At 35.2% G+C, this 24,425-nt stretch overlaps 1 protein-coding gene across 11 annotated transcripts in view; it reads left to right on the plus strand.

Annotated features, from left to right (window-relative positions):
- Positions 1-24,425, plus strand: part of ZNF236 (zinc finger protein 236) — a 74,118-nt gene that overhangs the window by 21,761 nt on the left and 27,932 nt on the right. For 7 of the 11 annotated variants that reach the window (XR_009742615.1, XM_061448931.1, XM_061448924.1 and 4 more), the window contains exons 5-16: positions 246-370; positions 3,704-3,876; positions 6,132-6,278; positions 8,802-8,873; positions 12,497-12,700; positions 13,940-14,168; positions 15,881-16,153; positions 18,137-18,340; positions 21,539-21,683; positions 22,808-23,068; positions 23,309-23,559; positions 24,020-24,121. Coding sequence is in view for 10 of the 11 variants with exons in the window: in XM_061448931.1 (XP_061304915.1) it covers positions 246-370; positions 3,704-3,876; positions 6,132-6,278; positions 8,802-8,873; positions 12,497-12,700; positions 13,940-14,168; positions 15,881-16,153; positions 18,137-18,340; positions 21,539-21,683; positions 22,808-23,068; positions 23,309-23,559; positions 24,020-24,121 (2,186 nt within the window). In the remaining variant the exon portion in view is untranslated. Of the gene's footprint in view, positions 1-245; positions 371-3,703; positions 3,877-6,131; positions 6,279-8,801; positions 8,874-12,496; positions 12,701-13,939; positions 14,169-15,880; positions 16,154-18,136; positions 18,341-21,538; positions 21,684-22,807; positions 23,073-23,308; positions 23,560-24,019; positions 24,122-24,425 lie in introns of all 11 variants that reach the window. The other 4 variants (XM_061448925.1, XM_061448928.1, XM_061448933.1 and 1 more) reach the window with 4 other exon arrangements.

Below are 24,425 nucleotides of genomic sequence, written 5' to 3' on the forward strand. Positions count from 1 at the left end.
AGATATATTGATTTTTATTACAGAAATAACAAATTCTTGGTGCTCACAGTTACTTAGAAAAGTTCTTTCTGTTCTTTTGGTATCGTTAAAGGGCTTGGTTTTTAACTGTTGCAGATTTTTACTGTATATTGTCATCAAATTTACACTGTATGTTAAGAAATGATGGGGTAAAATAATCATTTCAGAATAGTGTTTAAGATTATTTTATGTAAATTCCCTTTTTTGTTATTGCTTTAAAATGACAGGGTATCAAATACCAGATCTTATAACAGAAACATTGACAGAAGTGGGTTTACCTATTCCTGTCCTCACTGTGGAAAGACGTTCCAGAAACCGAGTCAGTTAACACGTCATGTTAGGATACACACAGGTAAGACTGTGGAAGGAATTATTTTAGTTTGCATTTGTTTTACCAAATTCAGTTAATCTGAGAAATGCTAAGTATTTTTCTCCCTATCTGGGCTTGAAATAGTATTAATACATTTGGCTCATGATGTGCTGTTACCTGTTGGTTAAAAACAACTTCTGTGTAATTCCTTTGCTTAGGAAATATACATGCTCTTAAAATTTCCAAATGAATATCATTAGAAGCAGTTGAAAAAAAATTAAGTACTTTATAGGTTTCAGTTGTTACAGAATGCCAGTTTTGGTACTTAAAGTTTCAATGGGCTCTGAAATTAGAATCTCTAGATAAGGGCCTGTCAGCTACTCTAAATAAGGTCTTATGTACTTTAAGGGAATAGGTTCTAAAATTTACAGTTCACAAAAGAGCAGAAGTACATGAGCACGAACAATACTTTTAACATAGTAGCCTTGTTTTTGTTTCTTGATTGATTTATTTTATTTAAAGTTACTACCATATATATATATTGTGTACCTTAACTGCCATTTTCAGGATGTCCAATGTGAGCATGGGAGGTGGCAAGCCTAGATTGTAATTTTGGTATTTGAAGGAGTTCAGATGACTGTTCAAATTTGTAGAATGAATAGCAAATGGATTTTGCTAAATTACTGTAATAAAAATATGCATGTTTAACCCTAAAGCCATTGAAATAACTGAAAAATGCCAGCCATAAAATAATATAAAAGTCTTTGAAGTGTACCGAGGACTGTGAGAATAGTTCTCATGTTGCAACCAGCTATACATAGTGTAGCAGGATTTTGGCTTTAAACAGAACAAAACCTTCTTCGGAGATGCTCCAGTGATGTGCAGTGTGTATGTGTTTTCCATCTTGTGAATAAATTGTTGTGTAGTTTTTAGCTATTTCAAGTAGTCAGTTTTGTAAATGTGCAATATTGTTTGTGTTAGCAGTCTGTTGTTCAGTGAATCATAGAATCATAGAATAGAATCGTAGAATAGTTACTGTTGGAAAGGACCTTAAGATCATCTAGTTCCAACCCCCCTGCCATGGGTAGTAGTGTGATGAATTGCCAAGAATGACTTTGTTTACCAAGGAAGAAAAAAAATTCCATTGCATGACTGTTTCTTAAGAATCTTTAGTTTTATAGATCCAGTTATAGAACAGTAACACAAGAGGTCACCATTGTACCTGCTTTAAAACTTGCCTCAAAGTAAAATCTCAAAGAAGTAATTGAAACTTAAGTTTCTTATTTTAGAGTCTTGTTGCTATTTGATACATTGTTTTAGCTTGTTCTAGTCAGAATTAAAGAAACAGATCATGGTTACTTGAGGACACTTTTCTAAAGCTCAAAAAGTTCAAGGGCATTTATAATTATTTTGAAGAATAAAAAGACATCTGTCTATTGGAAACCAGAGACAAAATGTAGTCTCTATCTGCACATGATGGTAGGTCATTTTAAGTTCTAAGTAGCTAGTGAATACTCATTTAAGTTGTGAGGCATGTTATTACTCTGTATCTGCAGACAATATGTCTGGCATCTTATTGCTTGAGGTACTGTAAAATATGTAGGAATGAAGAACTCTGCTTTAAAGAATTTAGAATACTTAAGTCTGTAATTGTTAAAAGAGCATGTCAGTGCTACACGTACATTACATTAGTGTCTTAATTGCCATACTTTTTGCACATAGCTATTAATTTCAAGCACTTACACCCTTTGGGGAAAAATTAAGTCTCAGGGATTGCAAATCCTTTATTAATAATTAAGTAATGAACTCCCCTTTCCCCTCCCAAATCTGTATGTTATAAAGTTATACTTGAGAACTAGAGAAATTCCACATTTCCACAGTAGAATTATAATTTTATAATTTTATAATGACATTTACTTAGGCAAACTTTACCTGAAGCAATTCTTCTATGTGTCCACCAGAAGCTATTAGTGGAAGCTAAGCTTTTTACCTGTGAAAGCCCAGTAGGGATTTTGACACTTTATTTCAAGAAGGTTTGAACCAGTGTTTTGTATTTAAATCTGTAATTAAAAATATACTGTTCATGCCTGCAGACCTTAAAGCATCTTCAAAAGCCATAAGCAACAGAACAGAAAATCAGAGTTGACGCTATATGCTTGTTATCTGTTTCAAAAAGCAGCTGCTTTTATTTAAAACAATGTGAATTTAATTAAGAATTAATAATCTTATACTTGATGTAATTACAGCTATGTAATTAGATGTCATAAAAATATTCATTAAAAGTGCTTTAGTGTGCATAATATTTACCACATGCTAGTACTTACTGGTATAGCAGACATAATGTACAGCATGCTGATAGCGGTTTTGCTACAGAAATGTGCAAAAGCAAGTATTTTCCAGGTCCTGGAGTTAATCACACCTAAACTATTTCACTAAGGAAAAAAGGACTACTGAGTTCACAGTAGTAAATTAACACATGGTTGTGAGAAATGAGCTTCGTTCTTTGTGTGCTTAAAATATATTTTTGTAATATATTTATGCAGTTCTATTATGTTTTATAACCTAAAATTTCTTTGTGGAATTTTTCATACTTAGTCTGTTAATGTACAGAGAAGTCGTAAGTGTGCACAGCACTGAGAACACCAAATCAGGAAATAGTGGCAGCATTCCTGTAACAATATAGCCTAGTTGTTCTTTAATGTTTAGTAGCAATATGAACATTCAGAGTTTTAAAGTTATTTTCTGAGTAGGGCTCTACAGTGTTTTTTTATAAGAAAAAAAATTATTGCAAATTTTCCATAGGAAGTTGTAACGAATGAATGGCTGTTTCCTGGGGAGTGGGAACCATAGGCCATCTTTTCCAGTGTTGCTGTAAGACTTTTTAATTTTAGACTAAATAAAATGTTAAATTTTTGACAGTTATTTAGTACTGTCCATTTCACCCCCTGGTCCTCCATGTTTCCAAGCAATTTGATGAGATTTGATGTAAAAGAATGACATATGTGGGTTTGTTTTTTCTTCTCTGTTTTCCTTTTCCTCCAGTGGTTTTGGATAGCAACTTCTGAGATCTTCCAAACCACAAGTTGACTGAAGTGATCCTAAATAATCGTTTCATACAGATTTAATTTGTTTCATCAATTTTAACAGATAATTGTCAGCTAAGTCATAAGACTGTTTCACAAAGCTTCATCAGAGTAGATGCTGACATTGGTGGTTGAGGTACAAAACACCCAATAACATATGTTTCTGAGTTTGTATGTGTGTACTTGCAGGTAACTGTATGAAATATTCTAGCTGATACAATTTTTAATTTAGATACAGGTGACTGCTGATATTTACTTAAAGCACCTTACCGCATATCCTTTTTCCTCTCAGGTGAAAGACCTTTCAAATGCTGTGAATGTGGAAAAGCCTTTAACCAGAAGGGGGCATTGCAGACCCATATGATCAAGCACACTGGCGAAAAACCCCACGCTTGTGCCTTTTGTCCTGCAGCCTTTTCTCAGAAAGGCAATCTTCAGTCACACATACAGAGAGTTCATTCAGAGGTAAATACAATTATTCATAAAGCGGTTGGTGCTAATATACTTCTTATGTCATTTTCAGTATTTAAATTGTCCTATTTTCTGTTCCTATTGCTCTCTGGTGCTTTCTGTAGCCAGTATGGATTTACTGCTATAGTATAGATTCTAGTTTGTTGGTTTTACCTGCAAGCTTTCCTAAAATAGCTCAATCTGAATAAATGTGTATTTAGGATAGCTAATTTGCCATTGTCTTTTCAGTACATTGATAGATTAAGAAATGATTAGTGGGTGTAGGTATATAAAAACGTATGTGTCAGTCTTGGGAGAATGAGGGCTAGAATCAGATGAAAGTAAGGCAAAAGCAGCAAAGCAGCAAATGGTGAAAAATTTCAAGGCCAAACAGCAAACCAGTAACTCCATCATAGAGCACCCTTGCAATTTGTCTTTGAAGTACATATCTTGCAGCCTTTTTCAGAGGTTTTTCAGTTACAGGAAGAAAATTACAAAGTAAGATAAAAAACATTGTTGTCTCAGACCTCTTTATGCTGTTTTTTTCTTCTTTGTGAGAGACAGTTTTTAAGATTCAAAAGGTGCTGCTGTGATAATGTAATACAATCTTCTGAGCAACAGTGGCTATGTAACTTTGTTCATTAATTTCCTTGATGACTTCAGTGATCTGTGCTTGGAAATAACCATAGAAAGAGACCTAGTTTTGATTTGGAAGGTTTGAAGTGATAGAGGCAGTGTTTTGTTTGGTTTTTTTTTTTACCTGCATGCAGAATATCATCGCTGCTCTCACTTTTTCCCCTAAGTCTGAAATTTGCTTTCTTGTTTTCCATTTTTGTGTTATGCCAATAAGTCTTATTTATTGGATTCTTTTATTAAGGATCCTTCTAGTGTGTTAGTTCCTTAATTTTAGGACATGTCTTATTAGTATGTCTTAGTGGTTTGCATTATGCTCAGTTCTATTAAGTCATATGTTTGCATTTCATATAGCTTTGTGAGACTAGTCTTCTATCACAATGTGTAGTAGCTTTTGCTACATAAATTAACCAACATTAATGATTTGCATTGATTTTTTTCAATATTATAAGATTGTTGGAGAGCAAGCAAAAAATATTTTCGCTTTTTTCTCTGTTACTGTTATTAAAAACAAAAAGCCGTGGGATAGGGGGCTTTAAATAAATGCTACTTCTTGATCACATCCTGTGCTGTGTTTTATGTTCCTAAGCCTGCATTTTAGTTACTGCTTTGGGTCATTTGTTGATTTTTTTTTTTTTTTTAATTATTTTTTTTCTTAAATTTATTTATTTTTTATTTCTTTCTTGCTGTGTTACTGTTTCCTTCAAGACTGCATGCACAACTCTTAATTCTTCATTTTTTCCTGAGGCAGTCACAAAATAACATTACAGGTGATGATGAAGTTGATTCTCACTTTGTGTATTAGTGTTTAGCTGTACCATTTTTTTATTAGCTGATATCTTTTTCTGTAAGTCTTGTTACCAGTTTAAACTGCTGTCAGAAAATAAAAAAACTGTACCATACTGCAAGCAATGCAGCATGTTTTCCTTAGCTTTGTATTTTCTGTGTATTGAAAGTACTGCGATGGATCTTATTGCTATGTGATAGACTGAGGATGAGAGGCAAGTGAGGATGGTTGGAATCTGCAAATTTAGCTGCTTTAGCTGTCTCAACAGGTTGTCTCAGAAGTCCAAACCAGGTTGCTGCCAATTGCTGTGTGTTCAAATTCAATTCTCTGTGTTGTTTTTTTTGACCCAAGAAATTTATTTTATTTTTTTATTGGAAATTTGTAGAAAAATACTTTTGCAAAAGCAAACAAGAGAAAGCCAAACTTTGAAGAGCAACTCTCTGCACTTTTCATCTTCCTATTTCCAGACTTCCATTTTTATTACGTATGATGCTTTGCTTTCAGGCACATCTTAAATGATAAAGTTACATTTCAGTTTTGTTTCGAAGTGTGTAACAACAGGAAATTGTAAGGAGGGAAAAGTTTGAGGCCTCGTTTGCCAGGTGGATTGTTTTGTTCTCTGGTGCTTCCTAATGTTGAGAAGTGGTAATAGAAAATGACGGTCATGCACGTAGATTACAGTGGACTTGATGCATGAGAGATAGCAAACTAATTCCATAACTGGATATCAGAAACTATTTTAGTTCTTATAATCCCATAATATATTTATTATATGGATAAATAAAGAAAACCATAATATTTGGTAGGTGTAGGGAAAGTTTACTCGATTTTTTTGTTTGTTTTATTGAAGGTGAAGAATGGGCCTACGTACAACTGTAGAGAATGCAGCTGTATCTTCAAAAGCTTGGGTAGTTTAAATACACATATCAGCAAGATGCACATGGGTGGTCCACAGAATTCTGTGAGTGCTTCAACAGATGTATCTCATGTTACAGCGGTAAGCATTGCTTGCTATAGTTTGAAAATGCCTTTAAGAGTTTTTAATTAGGTCTATATCTCAATTCCAACAATTCTTCTGATAGGTTAGAACTGAAAGACCTGTCGCTGTCTTTCATCTTTTTAAAGTTTTGTGTAATTTCTGGAATTGATGGGTGTGATTAAATATTGGCAGAATGTAAATTGGCTAAGCATATGCAAGAAAGGATTTGCTGTTTGAGAGTTTGGTTAAAAAAATAAAAAATTAATTCTGTGACTAAGTGAAATATAATTCTGGTGCTTACAGGCTGTGTAGGGAGGAAAGGTTTCTTCCTCAGATAACAGAAATGATTGGGAAGTTTTACTGAACAATTAAATTTAGAACTTATTCAAATTCAGATTTAGAACTACGCAAATGAACTAATTTTCAGAAATCAGTTGTTTATACAATTCTAGTCAGTGGGAACACATAATGGTTTCTTCTTCTGACTATTTCTGATAACTTGTTTTAAACGTTGGCTTCTTATTTGACAGATCATAAAGGAAAAAGCTTTCTTGGAAACACCGAATGTTTTTCTTTCTTTACCAAGATAACAGAAGGAGCTAAAATTCAGAAAACACTTCTGGTTTCATAAGACTGATTTATTTTTTGAGCCAGTGCATAATTAATATATCATACTACTTCCTTTTCTTTGAATAGAGCTACCTTTTCTATCTTTATTCAACTCCATTTTGCAAAATTTCCAGTTTCTGTGCTTTAATAATGTTCAGTGGATTACAAGTAATATCAGACTTTGAAGAGGAGGGTTAAAATTTAAAGTTTCAACTTCATTTTTCAGCTGTATTATGGTAAAAACAAGTGTCTGTTTTTTTATAAGGCAGATGCTGTTTGTTTCTTCTGGTTAATTAAAAAAAAAACACTAATGTGTCCTGTGTGCTTGCAGGAGCATACAGTCTGCATCTTTTTGTACATTTCTACATTCCCAAGCCTAATCTTAAAAGCAGGATGGAAAAGAATTCCTTCATACTACTTCATGTTTGCTTACCCTGGCCAGCTCTATTTTTCTTGGATTGTTTTGTTTAAATATTTGGCATTTGCATTGTTTATTGGCATTACAGCGGTGACTTGTTATGAACTTTGCTGCATGCATACTTCTCTACTTGCATCAGAGGGGAAAAGTAAAGAATACCTCCCTATACTAGTATAAGCAAAATGGAAGGAAAAAATAATCTTTCTAAAAACATAGGCTAAGAAGTTGAACAAGGAAGAACAAAGATAATAACTGGCATGCCAATTGCCTGTTAGAATCATAGAATCACAGAATAGTTAGGGTTGGAAAGGACCTTAAGGTCATCTAGTTCCAACCCCCCTGCCATGGGCAGGAACACCTCACACTAAACCATCTCACCAAAGGCTCTGTCCAGCCTGGCCTTGAATACCACCAGGGATGGAGCATTCACAACCTCCCTGAGCAACCCACTCCACTGCCTCACCACCCTCACGGTAAAGAATTTCCTCCTTATATCCAACCTAAACTTCCCCTGTTTAAGTTTTAACCCGTTACCCCTTGTCCTATCACTGCAGTCCCTAATGAAGAGTCCCTCCCCAGCATCCCTATAGGCCCCCTTCAGATACTGGAAGGCTGCTATTAAGTCTCCACGCAGCCTTCTCTTCTCCAGGCTGAACAGCCCCAACTTTCTCAGCCAGTCTTCATATGGGAGGTGCTCCAGTCCCTGATCATCCTCGTGGCCCTCCTCTGGACTTGTTCCAACAGTTCCATGTCCTTTTTATGTTGAGGACACCAGAATTGCACACAACGCTCCAAGTGAGGTCTCAGGAGAGCAGAGTAGAGGGGCAGGATCACCTCCTTTGACCTGCTGGTCACACTCCTTTTGATGCAGCCCAGGATACGGTTGGCTTTCTGATCTGCAAGCGCACACTGCCTGCTCATGTTCATTTTCTCATCGACCAGCACCCCCAAGTCCTTCTCTGCAGGGCTGCTCTGAACCTCTTCTTTGCCCAACCTGTAGCTGTGCCTGGGATTGCTACGACCCAGGTGTTGGACTATTAAGAGGATTATGCTTTTCATTTTTAATTTTAGATCTGAAACTGCAGGTATTTAGTGATTTTTATTGCTATAGAAAGATGGTGCTTTTTTAGATTAGCACTGGCGTTCTCAGATGAGAACTGACTTCTTCATTCTGCTCAAAACTTGCAGATCTGCTTTAACAACAAATCTCAGTATGATAATTCTCTTCTGAAGTTTAAGGTCAGACTCTGCTGTTCCTTGCTATGTACTTGCGGATAAACAATGAGTATGCCCTTAATAAATATACTTTGCAAAGGCTGAAGTCTCCTGAAGTGCTGTGCTACCAAAGAATGTATTCTTTTGTTATACATGAATACATCTTTCTCTCCCTAGTCTCCATACTGTGGGAAAATGAACTGTGCTACTTTTTTATGTGATATTAGCCATGTTTTTCTTTTTTATTTTTTTTTGTGTGTGTGCGGAAAAAAGAAAACTTTCTTTTCATTTCTTTGTAGGATTCTGTCACCCAATCTTTAGCAACATCCCCCGCTAATCTTTTGCAACCTGTTGATAACAAATGGAAGAATGTAAGTGTAGAGGTTTTGTCATATTTTGTCAAGCCTAAAAGTGGGAGAAACTTTTTAAACTTTGATTTAACATGGTGAAAAAGTATATGCAACAGTCTTTTGTGATAAGTTGATCAGCTGATACATGGAAGGCAAGCTTCTTGGTGAAGGCAGCTGGTTATTTAGCAATGGAACAGATCTTGAATAGATTGTATTCCCTCTTTTGTTATACACTCATGCTTTTGCATATAATTCTGTTCATTAGCTCTTGAAAGTGGAGTCAAATGCCTTCCTGCATAAAAAGACCACAGGAGAGTAGCACTCTTAAAAATACTGGATTATTCTGCTCTGACTTCAATTCACATTGATAGCATAGTTTGGGTGGAGAGTGAAAGAGCTGTTTTCATGCTGCTTGAGATGGTTGGAATTGAGGCAGCACTGGAATCGTGGGGCTCAGGAAGAACCCTGGAGCCAAGGAAGTATGATGCAGGGGTTACTTTTTGGGACCCTGTAGCAAGCAGTCTTGATGTACAGGCAGGTCTTTATGTGCCAGTCACAGTGAGAGCAGTAGTGTGTTTTGTTGCAGCTATGTAGCATGTTGTTTGTTAGCTGCAGGTTGGAGCATGGTATATTAGTGACAGTCTAACTTCACCTGCATTCCACCTTTCACAACATCAGCCACTGATACTCTTCTTGTGTACTAGAATTCACAAAACCAAGGACTCAGAAATCTGGCAGTGTTGCTTTAAAGTCACCATAACCAGTCTATCCACTTTCTTTATATCTTGACTCTGAATTCATTGTTCAAGGACCAGTTAACTTAGAGATAGACAGAACTGATATGACCTAATTAATTGCTAATATTTTCTGTATTATATAAATAAATAGTTATACTATGTTGCTTATTAAATTTTTAAAAATACTAAAACCAGCCGTTCTTCAGAAGCAGTTTATTTTAAGCAGGTTTTCATTTTTTCATTTTTTTAACAAGTTGAAATAGTTTTCTGTTGCTAAAGAGTGCTATGAGAAGTGATGCCTATTTCTTTTGGGGGGGGAGCTGTGTGTGTGTCTGTGAAAGCACATGTCTGAAAAGAAGTTAATCATTAACTTAGGGTATACTTAAAGTATACTGGAGTAAATGTAACATATATTCCTAAATAATGAAGCTTTAGAAAATTACGATCTTCATATACTTGTGCCAAGTTCATGTTCTAGAAAGAGAGGAGCTTGCCTAGAATGCAGTCTGTCAATTCATATTGATCTCTTAGAAATCACTCTTTTAAAAGAAGTATGATTTAATACTTAAGTATATTGAATATTATTTAAGTTCAAGTTTTGCATTTCTCATTTGACTTTGTTTTGTGTGTGGTAGTTTGTATTCAAAAGCTGTCCAGTAAATCGAGTTTCATAGAGGAGCTGATGACCTACTTGTTTCTCAGGAGTCAAGAGGATGGGTTTTTTTGTTTCTTTGGGGTTGGTTGGTTGGTTGGTAGGTGCTTGTTTTGTTTTGTTTATTTGTTTTGGGGTTTTTTTTGTTTTGTTTCATTGAATCTGAATATTGAAATGAGTCTCCTGCATCAGTGTGTCATATTGTGTGGCTCCAATTTGGAGCAACAGATCCCATTACCCACTGTTCCTGCATTCTTGCTGACCAATTGAGAGAAATGCTTTAGTTCCATCTGTAGTAGTAGTGTCTTCAAAAATGTTTCTTCTCCAGAGCATGACTTAGTAACTGCTAAGCCACCAAGCAGTTTAAGTCTGACCCTTTACAGAGTCAGTGTCAGCTTAGGTGTGGTGGATTTAAGAACCCAACCATGCTTTGCTAGTCTAGCACTTAGAGCAGAAACCTGAACTCTCTCCTTCCACTTGCTAGGGTACCTTCTATTTTTACAATAGTAACTATATACTGTAACCCATATGGCAATCTAGTGGAAAAGGAAATATGGCATCACATCAAAACTAATGCAGACAGGCCTCCATGCTAAGGTGAATCAGCAGCAATTTTGTTACATGTTTTCAGATATTCCTCCTTTGATGTACTGTCTGCTTGTTTCCATGCCTTCAGATGCACATCCTGCTTGTTGATGTGGAGTTGCTGTTTGTCTGTTGAGCAGTTCCTTAATTAACAGGTTTTTTCCTCCTGCTAAATGCTGGAAGAATTTTGCAGATTTCTAGTGTAGGCTTCTCACTCCACTAAAGAGCTTTTGTATCAGGAAAATGAATGATCTCTATCAAGAGCTGTTACACTCTTTAGCAAAACCCTTTGCTTCATTTCCTGTTTACTGCAATGAAAATGCCATATAGTGTATTTTATTTTGTAAACCACATATTGAAATGTTTATAGCACTTTTGCAAAATTGGATTCTGAAGAAGTGGAGTCTTTCCATCTGTCATGCTGGTGAGGTGAAAAAAGATGAAGTAATGGTTAAATTGGCAAAATAGCAAGTGCTATTTCACGTGCGTGCAAGAGAAATGAGATAAGGGTTTGTTTTAGATCATCTCAGGAGAAGGCATTAACACTATTTCATCAAATTTGCAGGACCTAACTAAGTTAAGCTAATTTTTCTTAACCATCTCGAATATGGTGACAGTGTCATTTTTAACTGTCCAGTGTAATTTATCAGTATAGGACAATCTCAGGGGAGTTTTCTGATTGGAAGAAATATCATGTACATGAAGTCTAAGAGTATTCCTGGTTAAAAACTACCTGAAAGAAGATAGTGTTTTATATATATATGTGCATGCTTGGAAGTGATTATTTTTGGAAGAGAGAAATGAATATTAGAAGCAAATATACAGTGTGCTCTAAGGAAAAGAATTATGGGGCTAGCCATTACATATTTTTGTTTTGTGCAGTAAAATAAATTATTGAAAGTATTTGTTTCAGTAATGGCATACTTATGCAGTCTATTTGTTATAAGAAAAAGAAATTTATGAATGACGGAGAACAGAAAGAGTCTGTATGTTTGCTTTTAAAAAGAAGTACCGAGGATTTTTGTCACTTTTTCGTTTCTTCATAATTGTTACTAAGGTAGCCTCAGATAAAATTATCAAATCAAAGATTACGAAATTTGGCTGTTAGACTTCAAGGTGATTTTAGTATTTTGACACAGCTCCATGTATATTTAAAGTTTTAGAGTATAAAGAAATTCATCCAAAGCTAAGAGATTTAGAGGGCTGAAAGTTGATGGGAAAAAGTTAATGGTTTGTTCTGAAAATTTTTGATGTAACAAGACAAGAACAATACAAAAAAATCTCAACTAATAGAAGGTTATTTTCGTAAATGACTTGCTTTAGTTAAATGTGAACTTTAAAAGGACAACTGTGCCAGTGCCATTTATTTGTTTTGTAATTACTTTTCATGTGACCTCTACATGTGGAATTGAGTATTCCCTCTATTTTCTAAACTGATTGAAGGTTCAGTAGTTACGGTAAATGTAATTCAAGCTGTAAGTTTACAGTTTTGTAGCTTGGGAAGAACTCCAGAAAAGGGGTATACAGAAGCAGTTCTTGAGTAAGTAAGTAAACAGCTCTGTATAATTCTTATGTCTTAGTCAAGTGGACATCCTTGTAGAGATGAGGAAGCTGAACAGTTCTTACATCCTTTTCATCTTCCTTTACAAATGTACCACTGTATATTACAGGCCACACATTTTCGGTCTCCACTTCTTCAACAGCCAGAAAACCAGGTTTCTTCAGCTACTGCTCACCAGGGTCAGCAGGCTGTAACTGATGTCATCCAGCAGCTCCTTGAGTTATCAGAACCAGGTCCTGTAGAAAATAACCAACCTCAACAACCTGGTCAGCAGCTCAACATTGCAGTGGGAATCAATAGAGATATTTTGCAGGTAAGAGCTCTGCGTGAGAACAGCTTTCCATTTCAGTGGATTCCTTCTTGTTTTTGTTTTAGTCAAATTTGTTCTCAGTATGTTCAATTATAGCATTCCTTCTACATTTTTAAATGGTTTATCAGTCAAGAAAGACTTGTAAAGATCTACTGAAAGGGTATGGAACACACCAAGGTATCTTTGTACAATATTACAGAAGCAAGGTTATAAATACTGATCATATGACCCAGAAGAAAGCTTTAAGCGTACATACCCATACAATGACATTTCATTGATTCCTTTGGCTTTCTTTTTTTGTTGCCTAGAAGCATTTTCTGGCTTGTCCTTAGATTAGGCCATGCTTAAAACTTGATGACGTTTAAAAGGGAAAAAATAAATATTTTTATCTGGTTAAAAAATGAGAATGTATACGGGGCCTTTATCCTGTTCTAATTAATAAGGGTTATTTGAATATTTCCTATTTGTGCAAGAAAATTACTTCCCGGCTTGACCAGTGATCTTGTAACCATTATGCTGTTCTAGATACTGGCAGTAGGAGATGCTTTGTAACAGAAGAGGTGCAACTGCCTGTGCTTGTAGTGCAGCCTCCATAGAGGCATAGGATAGAACAAAAACTTCTTTAGTATTGGTGGTAGCCAGCTAACTTTAAGCAATTTCTTCATCTCTGGTCTTCTAAGTACCATTTAAATTTCTTTTTGGAAGACCTGAAAGTTACATGTAACTATGTGTATGAGTTCTCTAATGTCTGGAAAGTAATGTGTGGTTGCAGCGAATTGCAGCATGAAATGTAACTATTATCTTGATAGATTTTTTTTTTTTTTTTTAAATTGGCCTTTGAGGTTGGTTCTTGAAGTTTTTGTATAAGCATTTAATCACTGATCGTATGGATGGGCTTCAAATTTGACATTTGTGCAGAACTGTTCTGTCATCTAGTAGGCAGAAGAGATAGCTGTATGTTCCTGGGAAATTCTTGATTCTATAGAAATAATTGGCATTTTTCTGAAAGGCAGATGTTGGAACATGTACTAGTGCAGGAAATCCAACTTAAAATCTCACAATCGGAAGTCAGTGTTGTGTAAGAATGTTTTTGCAATTTTGAAATCAGCTGATATTTTGAGAGGTTGAGACATTTAATTCTTCATTTATAGTTGTGATATATCTTATAAATATTTGCTTGAGAAACATTGTGACAATAGTGAAATGTTTCTTTCTTAACCTAGAAGTATTTTGTTCTTTTAGCAAGCTTTAGAAAACAGTGGGTTGTCTTCAATTCCCGTCTCTGCACATTCTACTGACTGCAGCCAAACTAAGACTCCTGGGGCACAGGATCAGAACCCAGATGTCCAGACACTTTCAAATCATCAGGCTGACTCTAATAATGCAGAACAAGATAAGGAGCAAGAGAGTACAGATAAATTGGATAAAAAAGAGAAAAAGTTTATTAAGAAGAAGTCATCATTTTTACCTGGTAATGTTGCCACTGCCTGCTGCTCTTTGTGCTGTAGGGTCTGTAGTATGTGTGGGTGTGTTGATGGCTTTATAAAGGAATTTCCCAAAACGTATTGTGGATGAGTTAGAAATTTCATTTACTCTTGTCTAAACCATTGTATTTGTGGAAGTTGTGATCAATAGGATTTAAAATTTTCACTGTACTGGTGCAAAACCATGTCAGAATGGCATTAAGTGAAGTTATGCTGTCAAATCTTCTAGATTTAAACCAGTGGAATTTATGGAAAAGGACAAAAAAGAATATTAATCTTTTTGCTTTTTTTCCCATCATCCTTCTCTGAGGATTGGGATTTTATGGTGTGTCCCATAGCAGAGTTCTTGGAAGCACTACTCTTCCTCTTTGGAAGTGAGGCTTTACAGAGGCAGAAGTGCAGTACTGCTGCAATCATGCAGATTGTCACTGAACTAGGCCATGTCAGGAAGGATGAAGGTTGGCATTATGTATAGTACTTCATGTCACCTACGTTGGGAATCACAGTGCTGATTTATTACATATTAATATTGCACCTCCATACTCTGTTGTGGGTATGCAAGCCTGGATTTTGTCTCCATGTGCATAAATGCAACTTTAGTTAGCATTAAGGTTGCTAGAAGGTTTGTTCCAAACATAGCCATCATACCTTAATGGCTGGCCTGGTGGAGACAGTGCTAAAATAAGCAGTCGTTGAGCTCTGTCGGTAGTATCTTCATAGCTACACTGTTGTTACTTTTTTTCTGTACAAGGGAGGCAGAAATTGATCCAAAATTGAAAACTCATCCAGCATAACTGTGCTAAAACTCAACATTAACTTTTTCCTCTGGTAATAGTAACTACTTTGTTCCATGTGTGTAACAATAACAACTGTTTAATTCTGACTGCAAATGAAAATAGAAGATTTCTACAGTACAGTGAAACACAGCCACCTTTATTTTTTGATAAAATAACTTAATCAGCATATTGATATAGTTTACAGAAAAAACCCACTATATGAACCTATCTAAATGAATGAATAGATGATATTGACCAACATACATAAATAAAAAACCCTGATAGGATTTAGAAGATTCTTTTGTCATTTTTGCCCAGAATAAAACCTTTGGATCATAACTTCTGTGAGAAAGTAGCGTTAAATTGTAAATCTTTCTGAAAAAAAATTTCTCCTATAAAAATTTAGAAAATGTAATTAAAGTCTGAATTTGCAGAAGAAAGGCCCATATAAACTATCTGCCTAATTTAAATAAGTGTTTAGCACTTAAAGTAATTCAGTGTGGTTATGATTAGGGATTTAGATTCATTGTTGCATAATTGTGTGTTAATACTGTATTTATAAGATATCTAGTATATTGCATTGCAACTACGTTCTGTATTTCTAAGTGGCGTAAAAATTACGTTCTGTGGAGTCAGACATTTCTTAGCTTTATTTCCTTTTTTCCTTCTTTCTATTCTGTAGTATGAAAATGTTTCAATTTCAACAGGGTTCTCTTGGGCTTTATTGTTGTCATTCCAGTCCATCCCTATTTTTGTGAAGCATCTGATAGAGAAGTTAATTTTTGACAAAGTGTGTTGTAATGGCATCTATTTCACAAAATGTTTTTGTGATTTGATTGGTTTGCATAATACCAGTGTGGTGGAATTTCTGGGGAACTGCTGAAATGCTTAAACCACATTTATTTTGATGTTCCTTATTTTAGGTTCTATACGTGAAGAAAATGGAGTAAGGTGGCATGTTTGTCCATATTGCTCTAAAGAATTTAAAAAACCAAGTGATCTAGTGCGCCACATTCGCATTCATACCCATGAGAAGCCTTTCAAGTGTCCCCAGTGTTTCCGCGCCTTTGCTGTTAAGAGTACTCTCACAGCACATATAAAAACACATACTGGCATTAAGGCTTTCAAGTGCCAATTTTGTATGAAATGCTTTTCCACCTCAGGGAGTTTAAAAGTTCACATTCGTCTACACACAGGTAAGGCCTCAAAATTGCATTTGTATTTTCTGTAATGTGAGTGAAACCTTGAATGGAAAAAGATAATTGAAGTGCTTAAATTGTAGAGATGTCTACCCTGTCATATTATATCTGTCAGGGAATTAACCTGTTTTAATTTCTTACATAATGAACTTAATTTTTGTTATATCTTTCTAGTTTTTCATGGCTTTGGAACTTTGGGCTCTTAAAAAAGCCATGGACATTTAGTTCTCTGATTATGAGTCAGCTGTTGCTCCTTTTGAATATCACTATTCTGAGTGTGCTTTCTAAAGAGTCGTACTCTCAGAATTTGAATTCCGATTTTACTGACCCCCAGTCATCTTTTGTATTTACTCTGCATCATTTCTTCCTGCCCCTCTCCCAGACTTTTTGATAATTTCACTGTAGCACCTGGGACTATTTGTTTACCTCCTGTTTTGCCTTCAATAATAAGCTGTTGCTTCATGGTTTTGCCAGCTTACCTGTTTTCAGTATCTTACACTGCATTTTGTAAAACGCCTTTGTTTGGTTTGTCCTTTATTGCACCATATATGATATCTTCCATATCTGTCTTTCTGTGGCTGAACTTCTCTCCTCTACATAGAGAAAAATGAATTTTCCACTCTTGGTGGACTACCCAGTTGTTTTCCACTTCTCATTCTTTGTTCTTGGAGGTCAGTCAGCTTTCAGCAAGATAAGCTTGTAAATGTGCTTCTCTTTCCTTTCATTCCTGTTTATGTATTTATATGTTCTGCAGAAGTGTCATTCACTGGCTATGTGCCTTTATGGTTTAAAGTCAGATGCCTTTAATCCATGAAATAGGATTTGATTCATCTGCAGAAAGTTTTTCACTTTTTTTTTTTTTTGTAAAACAATATTTTTTTTCAGTTACTTCAGAGTCACCCTTACTCTATTTAAGAAGCCAGACTCGTACAAAGTGGCAAAAGCACTAGGTGCCTTGAAAAATACAGTGTGTTTACAGAACTCTACCATGTAGTTAGGCATCATTCAGCGCAATTGTTCTTGCTGTCGGAGATGTTTGCTTCTTTCTCTGTCTGGAAGATTAGATTTACTGGGTCAGATTCGAAATTCATCTAGCCCACTGTGCTCTCTCTGATGGCAGCATGTGGAAAAGGGGATGCCTACAGTAATGCTTCTTAGCAGTGTATGCTAATCTTTGGGTTGAGGGCTTTGTGAAGCAGGTTGTACCTCTGCAGTCGGCAGCACGTTGTAGATTTTTGTTCTGAAGACCATAGCTAATTGGATTTGAACCCATGTGAACCTGACATAATGAATTGAAATGTTGAGCTACGTGTTGAGTAAAGTATTGTATGGTGTTTTAGCTACTGTACTGTGAAGACTGGTTCATTTTTATTTCTTGTGCGTTTTTTCCACCTGTGATTTTATAGCACTTTCTTCATAACACTCAGTCGTGTTTCCTAGCCTTATAAGTCCAAGATTTCCCCTTCAGGAGAAGCTGAAAGTTTGTCAGCTTTGCCTCTCTCTGTAACAAGTTCTTCAGTATCCTTGCCACGGAGAAATTTCTACTGGGTTTTGCATTGCAAAAGTATTTCATAAATAATTCCTATTGGCATGCTTTCTATTATGTATCATTTGTCTATGTGTTTGATGCTTTTTTCTCACAGTTTTTTTAACGGTCTGTTTTGGAAGGACATTTGCTCTGCTATCTGCAATTCTTAGGTTAGCTTTTGGATCCCTTTGAAAATTGCTGTCACTTTTGCATCATCCAGTTTCCTGATAGCAGGCTTGCTTAAAGTGATGTGTTACAACCAGTTAGTACTTCAGCAATTCCATACTTAATTTTGATTGGATTTTATAGATCTATTTTGAAAATCTGTTTAACAATAAGCACCCTGACAGAAAACGAAGAAAATGCAGGCTAGATAACATGTATTCCAAAATGACATTTCTATGACAGCGGAAATAAAGTCACAAACTAATTTTTTTTTTAATCTTTTGCAGGTGTTAGGCCTTTTGCTTGTCCTCACTGTGACAAAAAGTTCAGAACATCAGGCCACCGGAAAACTCACATTGCTTCACATTTTAAACATACTGAACTAAGAAAGCTGCGACATCAACGTAAACCGGCAAAAGTTCGAGTAGGAAAGACGAATGCTCCAGTACCAGACATACCTTTACAAGAGCCCATACTCATAACTGATTTAGGTAAAGAGCGAGTAAATCCATGCTCTCTTGAAATTTAGATTTAACTGGAAAATACAGGGTTAATTATCAGTTTAATCAGAGCTTACTCAGAAAGATGCACTTTGAAATAAGTCATTGGAAAAAAATCAGGCTTCATAAAACTGCCATATTTTATAGTTTGCTTGCACTAGTATTATTGAGAAGAGTCTTTCTTTTTTTATTTACAGAGAAATTGTATAATCCTTGCCAGAAGAAAAGAGTGCATTTTTATATTCCATTAGGAGAGGAGTTGAATTGGACTGTTGTTACAGAAGAGATGCCAGTTCATGACCTAGATTGTTCTTAAGATTATCGTTTATTCAGATTACATATATTAATGAGTCAGTGCATTATATGATTTTAGTGTATTTGTTACAATTGACTTCAACTGGATTAGTGGTAATAGTTCAAAAGAGAGCAGAGTAATTCTGGAATATGCTATAGAAAAGTCATGCAGTTATTTTAATTCTGTTGTAGAGTAATTGTTATAACATTACATAAAATCATGTTTTGAAGAAGGTGAGTTGTGCAGCCTAATCAAGACAATATGCATTCTTGTCCAGTAGAGGTCAGCGTAGTGGGCAAGGCATTTCCTCTTCATTATAATTTGACCCTGCCTTCTGTTTTGTGTAGTCATCTTAATATAGTAGAATGTTATATTGGTAATATCTTTATGTTATATTGATGAAAGCTTTCACTCCTTAAAGATCCTTTTTCTTTCACTGCTTCCAAGAATTACTGTATGCAAGAGAAGTGGTTATTTTGGTATCAGGTATATGAAACTTGAATTTTCAGAATAGCAACAAAACTTAGCCAAAAGCTTCAGAAATTTGGATCACACAATGTTTCTTTCTTGAGTAAACCCTGGAAACAGTCCTGTTTCTTGATTTTAAAGAAAAGGCGTTCCAATACAATTGAAATCTGTGCAGTGAATTTCTGGGTTTTGGGAAAAAAAAAACCAAAAATTTAAAAAGAAATACTGTAAAAGTTGTTTCCTGCAGGTACTGATAGCACATGAACTCTGCTGATACTGGAATGTTTAATGTGAAAATAAGAAGTTCCACCATTTGCCTAGAAGGTGTCATGTTTTTCCAACCCACAGACAATATTTCCATGGTTCCCAGGAAAGAAATCTTGTTTATCTTAGGCTAGTGCTAGAAACTAGCATTGTTGATCTATTATAGTGTTAATCTTTGAATGTCAGCTTTGAGGAAAACAAGTTGATACGTATTTGGCTTTTAAAAAAAAAGTTGAAATTATTCTAAAAGCCTATTAAAAAGTCTGCAGAATGGTACAATGTTTGTTTCATTTTATTGCATTAGTTGATGTTATTCATTGACTAGAAAATGCAAAATTTTATTGTAATTTTTCTAGCATCCTGTGGTTCTAAAGATGGAACTGATAGGAGGAAGACTACCTTTTTGTTGAATGTTCCGCTTGGAACTGTTTTACCGATTTGCTATATCGAGTGTAGAGCCACCTTTAACTATTCTAACAGTTCAGAAAAATGTTTCATTTATCCGAGTTGAGCAGGTTGAGTAAATAAATTGGAAGTGTTTTATTAGGATTTTTTTATTTCTGTTCCATTATGTATGTTGTGCAGGATTTCTGCAGTGCTTCTGCAGACCAGAGCCACTGTAACCTGGGATATGCTCACAAGTTAGCTGTCTTGTATTCTAAAAGTTAACTGAATTACTCTGCTTTTATATGATCAAAAATAACTTGATAGCAAATATTTGTCATATGGAGTGTCTTGTCTTCTGATTTGGAGGCTTTGTGTCATCTCCTGTATGCCTCTATTAATTATCATCACAGAAGAGTGCCAGAAGGAATTCAGAAAGTAGGGTTGTGGGTTTGGTAGTGGTTTGTTGTTTGCTTTTTTTTTTTTGTTTTTTTTGTTGTTGTTGGGTTTTTTTTTGTGTTGATTTTTTTTGTGTGTTTTTGGGTTTTTTTTTTGGGGGGGGGGTGTGTTCTTTTTTTTTGTGTGTGGTTTTTTTTTTTTATTTGTTTTAGGAGCAAATATTTTTACTAGACCAACAGAAGTTGGGGAAGATGAAGGAAGTTTTGGCATATATGTGTTTTTATATATATGTAAAAAGTACATATATACACATAAACTTTTTAAAGTCTGGGGCAGATAAACTTGTTCTTTTTTCATTGTTGCCATCTCTTCTCAAAATTGAGAGAATTTTCTCTTCTTGTCTTCTGCTTTTTTCAGTTACACTTGGAAGTCAGTAGAAATGCTTTGGGCATTCCTTTCTGGATATGAAACCTAGCATGCTAGATGAAGTGGCCTGAAAAAGGGAGAGAGAGCATAAAAGGAAAAACTTAGGGCCATAAGGGATCTTTTGTGTGTTTGTTGAGATTTTGCATCACTCCTTTAGCCTTGTGTATTAGTATTGAGATGAGTAGTTTTTAGTTCACAGATGTATGAATGATGAGTTTGTTTACTTGAGAAATCTGTTCCTGTTCCCATTCTGTCATGGTGCTTGAGATGATGCCCTTCTGCTGCTTCTGAGACAGCATACTCTTGCATTAGCAGTGAAGTGTTTAGTAGCAGGAACTTTTAACTGATTTTCCACATCTACACTTGAATGACTTCAGGATATAATAATAATGAGTTTTTGGAGGTGCCCAGAGAATTAGCAAGACTGACTGATTAGCCAAAGTTGATTATGTACAAATACAATAAATTTTCATTGATTTTATTTTATTTTTTTAGCCTTAAAGGCAGATATATGTATCATGGTGTTTTGTACTTATCACAAAATGTATATTAAATATTTGTCAAATTATAATGTATATCAATGATACGTTGACCAAATGTTGTTTGGTTCAGGTGGAAGTTGATAGCGTGAAAAACTATTTGGTTAGCAATGAATTTGTAACTGTCAGCGTTAAAAAAAGTTAATGCCGGTTTTGGACATATATGAGACTTAATGTAATGAGGTGGACCTGTGGATGAAAGAGCTATCACTAAAATAGATACCATGTACAATACAGTATATAGAATACTAAATACGTCCACGCATAATTTTAAGTGCTGAAAACGTGCTCATTTTTTTCATATTCTTCCATACGAAAAGTTCAGTCACTTTTTTCAAATTCAGCTCTTCAGACTCCTGAAACTTTGGAATAAATTTACTAATTTTTCCTTTTTGTGTGTGCTTTTGTGTGCAGGTCTTATCCAGCCAATCCCAAGGAATAGCCAGTTCTTCCAAAATTATTTTAACAATAATTTTGTGAATGATGGAGACAGACCATACAAATGTTTTTATTGCCAACGAGCCTATAAAAAATCTTGCCATCTTAAACAACACATCAGGTAAAATAAATGCAAAGAACAAAGGAAATATATGTAATAGATTTATGGAAATGTATGAAATTTGTATAGTTTCCACTGAAAAGACTTTTTTTTTTTTACCATTGTTTAAATAGTGAATCGGTGATAATTGATTTTTCTGGTAAAATTGGAGGAGAGTTTGGATTAATTCATTTTGATGTGCAGTCCTAGCAGTACAAGTGCTTACTTCCACAGATGTATATTGGTAGCAAAACAGATATCTGTCATACTTCTTTATTATGGCATTTGATGTGGTGGTCATAGCCTTCTAAGGCCACTGTAATCGTAAACCACCCCTAATTTTTCCCAATTTTATTAAAACTTGTTTCCTTTATCTTCCATTTCACATTGCCTTCCTCTGAGCTCTCATGTCTGGGATGCTACAGTTGTAACCCTTAAAATTCTCATTGCACAGTGCACAATTTTCTAACCTGTCCTTGAGTCTGTTTTATATCTCTCTATAGTCTGAAAGGGAAATTAGCACCTCTGGAAGGAAGGGTATAGTGAGTGGGACATGTTGATAAAGAGTTTACCCACTTTAATATTGCTTTCATGGTCTGAAAGACTGGTTGTACTGTGCCTTGTTCAGGGGGTGTTCAGGATGTTTTCCCAAAAACTTTGCTACTAACTGTAGTAGTAGTAGTAGTAGTAAATAATATGAGGAGGACTGTATTTTTTTTTCCCTCAAAATTTTGTGGACATTCTTTTAGCTAAACTGAAGAAAATACATGTGAATGATAATACACTAGCCTGAAGACATAGTATATTATCTGGTGTGGAAAAAACCACCCCAAATGTTTTAATTAGGGCAGAGTAGGATCAGAAAAGGAGATTGGACTGTAGAACATAATTAAAACTGTCAGACAGCATTGCTTTGGACATGCTTCTGACTAGCATCACAGCCCTGCTAGTGGTGATATGCAGGTTGTTTATAATTTATTAAAGCTTTAATTTCTGAATTTTCTTAACTGAGGATTTTTCTGTCTGTACAGCAGTCATCTTAATTTGGTTTATTTTGCTCATTTTAAAGTCAGTAAAATAGTCTTTTAATAACTTCATAATTCAAACAGTTAAATCTACTTTAACTTCTGCTTTCTCTTAATAAGGTCACATACTGGTGAAAAGCCATTTAAGTGCTCTCAGTGTGGAAGAGGTTTTGTATCAGCTGGAGTTCTGAAAGCACATATTAGAACACACACTGGATTGAAAGCTTTTAAGTGTCTTATATGCAACGGGGCCTTCACTACTGGTGGTAGCCTCAGGCGACATATGGGGATCCATAATGACCTGCGACCATACATGTGTCCATATTGTCAAAAAACATTCAAAACATCACTGAACTGTAAAAAACACATGAAGACTCATAGGTATGTTTACAATTTTTATGGGAATCCTTCAGTGTATTTCAGCACTCTTTCCTTAAAAAGACTTGGAATTCCTCTGTAGCAAGTGCTGATAATTGAGTAAGGATGTTTATGGGTACCAAACACTTAGGTAGCTCTGAATGTAGAGTAAATTATGGTGTAAAATAGAAATTTATTCATGTAAATAGTTAGGATAACTGTCTTAACTGAAGCCATAAAAAGACCTTATATTTTTTTTTGCAGATACGAACTTGCACAGCAACTTCAGCAACAGGAGCAGTCTGCCTCTATAGATGATTCTACAGTAGATCAGCAGAGCATTCATGTTTCTACACAGATGCAAGTGGAGATTGAAAGTGATGAGCTACAGCAGTCAGAAGCTGTTGCAACAGATCAGCAGGCTATTTTAGAGTTAGACCAACAGCCAGTAGTAGGCACTGAAGAAACAGCACTAGAGCAGCAATTGGCTGATCAGCCTTTAGGACAGGATGAGGGTGAGTATTTGAAATGCTAAAGGTTTATAATGAGGTAGTTTACAAGTTCTCAAAAAACAAGTTCTCAGATTAACCTCACTTCGTAAGTTTCAATACAGTGCAAGGAAACAGTTGGGAAAATGAGTAAAAACTACCTACGTAAACTATATTGTACAATTTCTTTCATTGGTGTTTGTTTACTCTTAAGAATTGTTAAGACTGTTGAAGGTTTGCACCATTTAGCGTGTAATGAGTTGATAATTACTACAGAGGAATAGAAATAAAGCCTACAATAAGCAAAGATTTAAATACCTATTCAGCTAACTTAAGATTATTTTTTAATGCAGTAAAATTCAAATGACTCTTAAAATGTAGGTTTTTTTGAGAACAACTGAATTGTGCAGTTAATGACATATTTTTTTGTGTGATAATTTTTCCTTCTTTTTTTTTTTCTTTCCTCCTCTTTGTTTCCCCATTTCAGATAGATTTGTGACATCCCAGCATGCTTTACAGGAAAACATCACTCAGTTTGAACAGCAAGCTATAACACAGCAGCCATTTGATCAACAGGGCTTATCACAAGGTTAGTAATAAATAAAGGTTTTTAAAGTGATTTTTGTAAATTAGACTTTACAGCATAGCTATCAAAACATTTGGAAAGTGGGCATCCACAGTCTAACTGCAATGCAGAGAACTTGCAAAAACTGTTCCTTAAATTAGTTTTTAAATTATATTTTGTAGAATATCTTGAATACTTAAATAGATTTTGCTCTTATGAGATTGTTTATTCATTACAAAATAGGGTTTACAGTTATTTGATGTAGGCATTTCATATTCTTTCCTTAACTGTGTTTGAAATTTCTGTGGCAGTAGGCAGTTTGCACAAC

This window comes from Pezoporus flaviventris, unplaced genomic scaffold (genome assembly GCF_033815535.1).
Source record: "Pezoporus flaviventris isolate CSIRO_AGI_PZ_B2104156 unplaced genomic scaffold, CSIRO_AGI_Pfla_v1 ptg000007l, whole genome shotgun sequence".
NCBI lineage: Eukaryota > Metazoa > Chordata > Aves > Psittaciformes > Psittacidae > Pezoporus > Pezoporus flaviventris.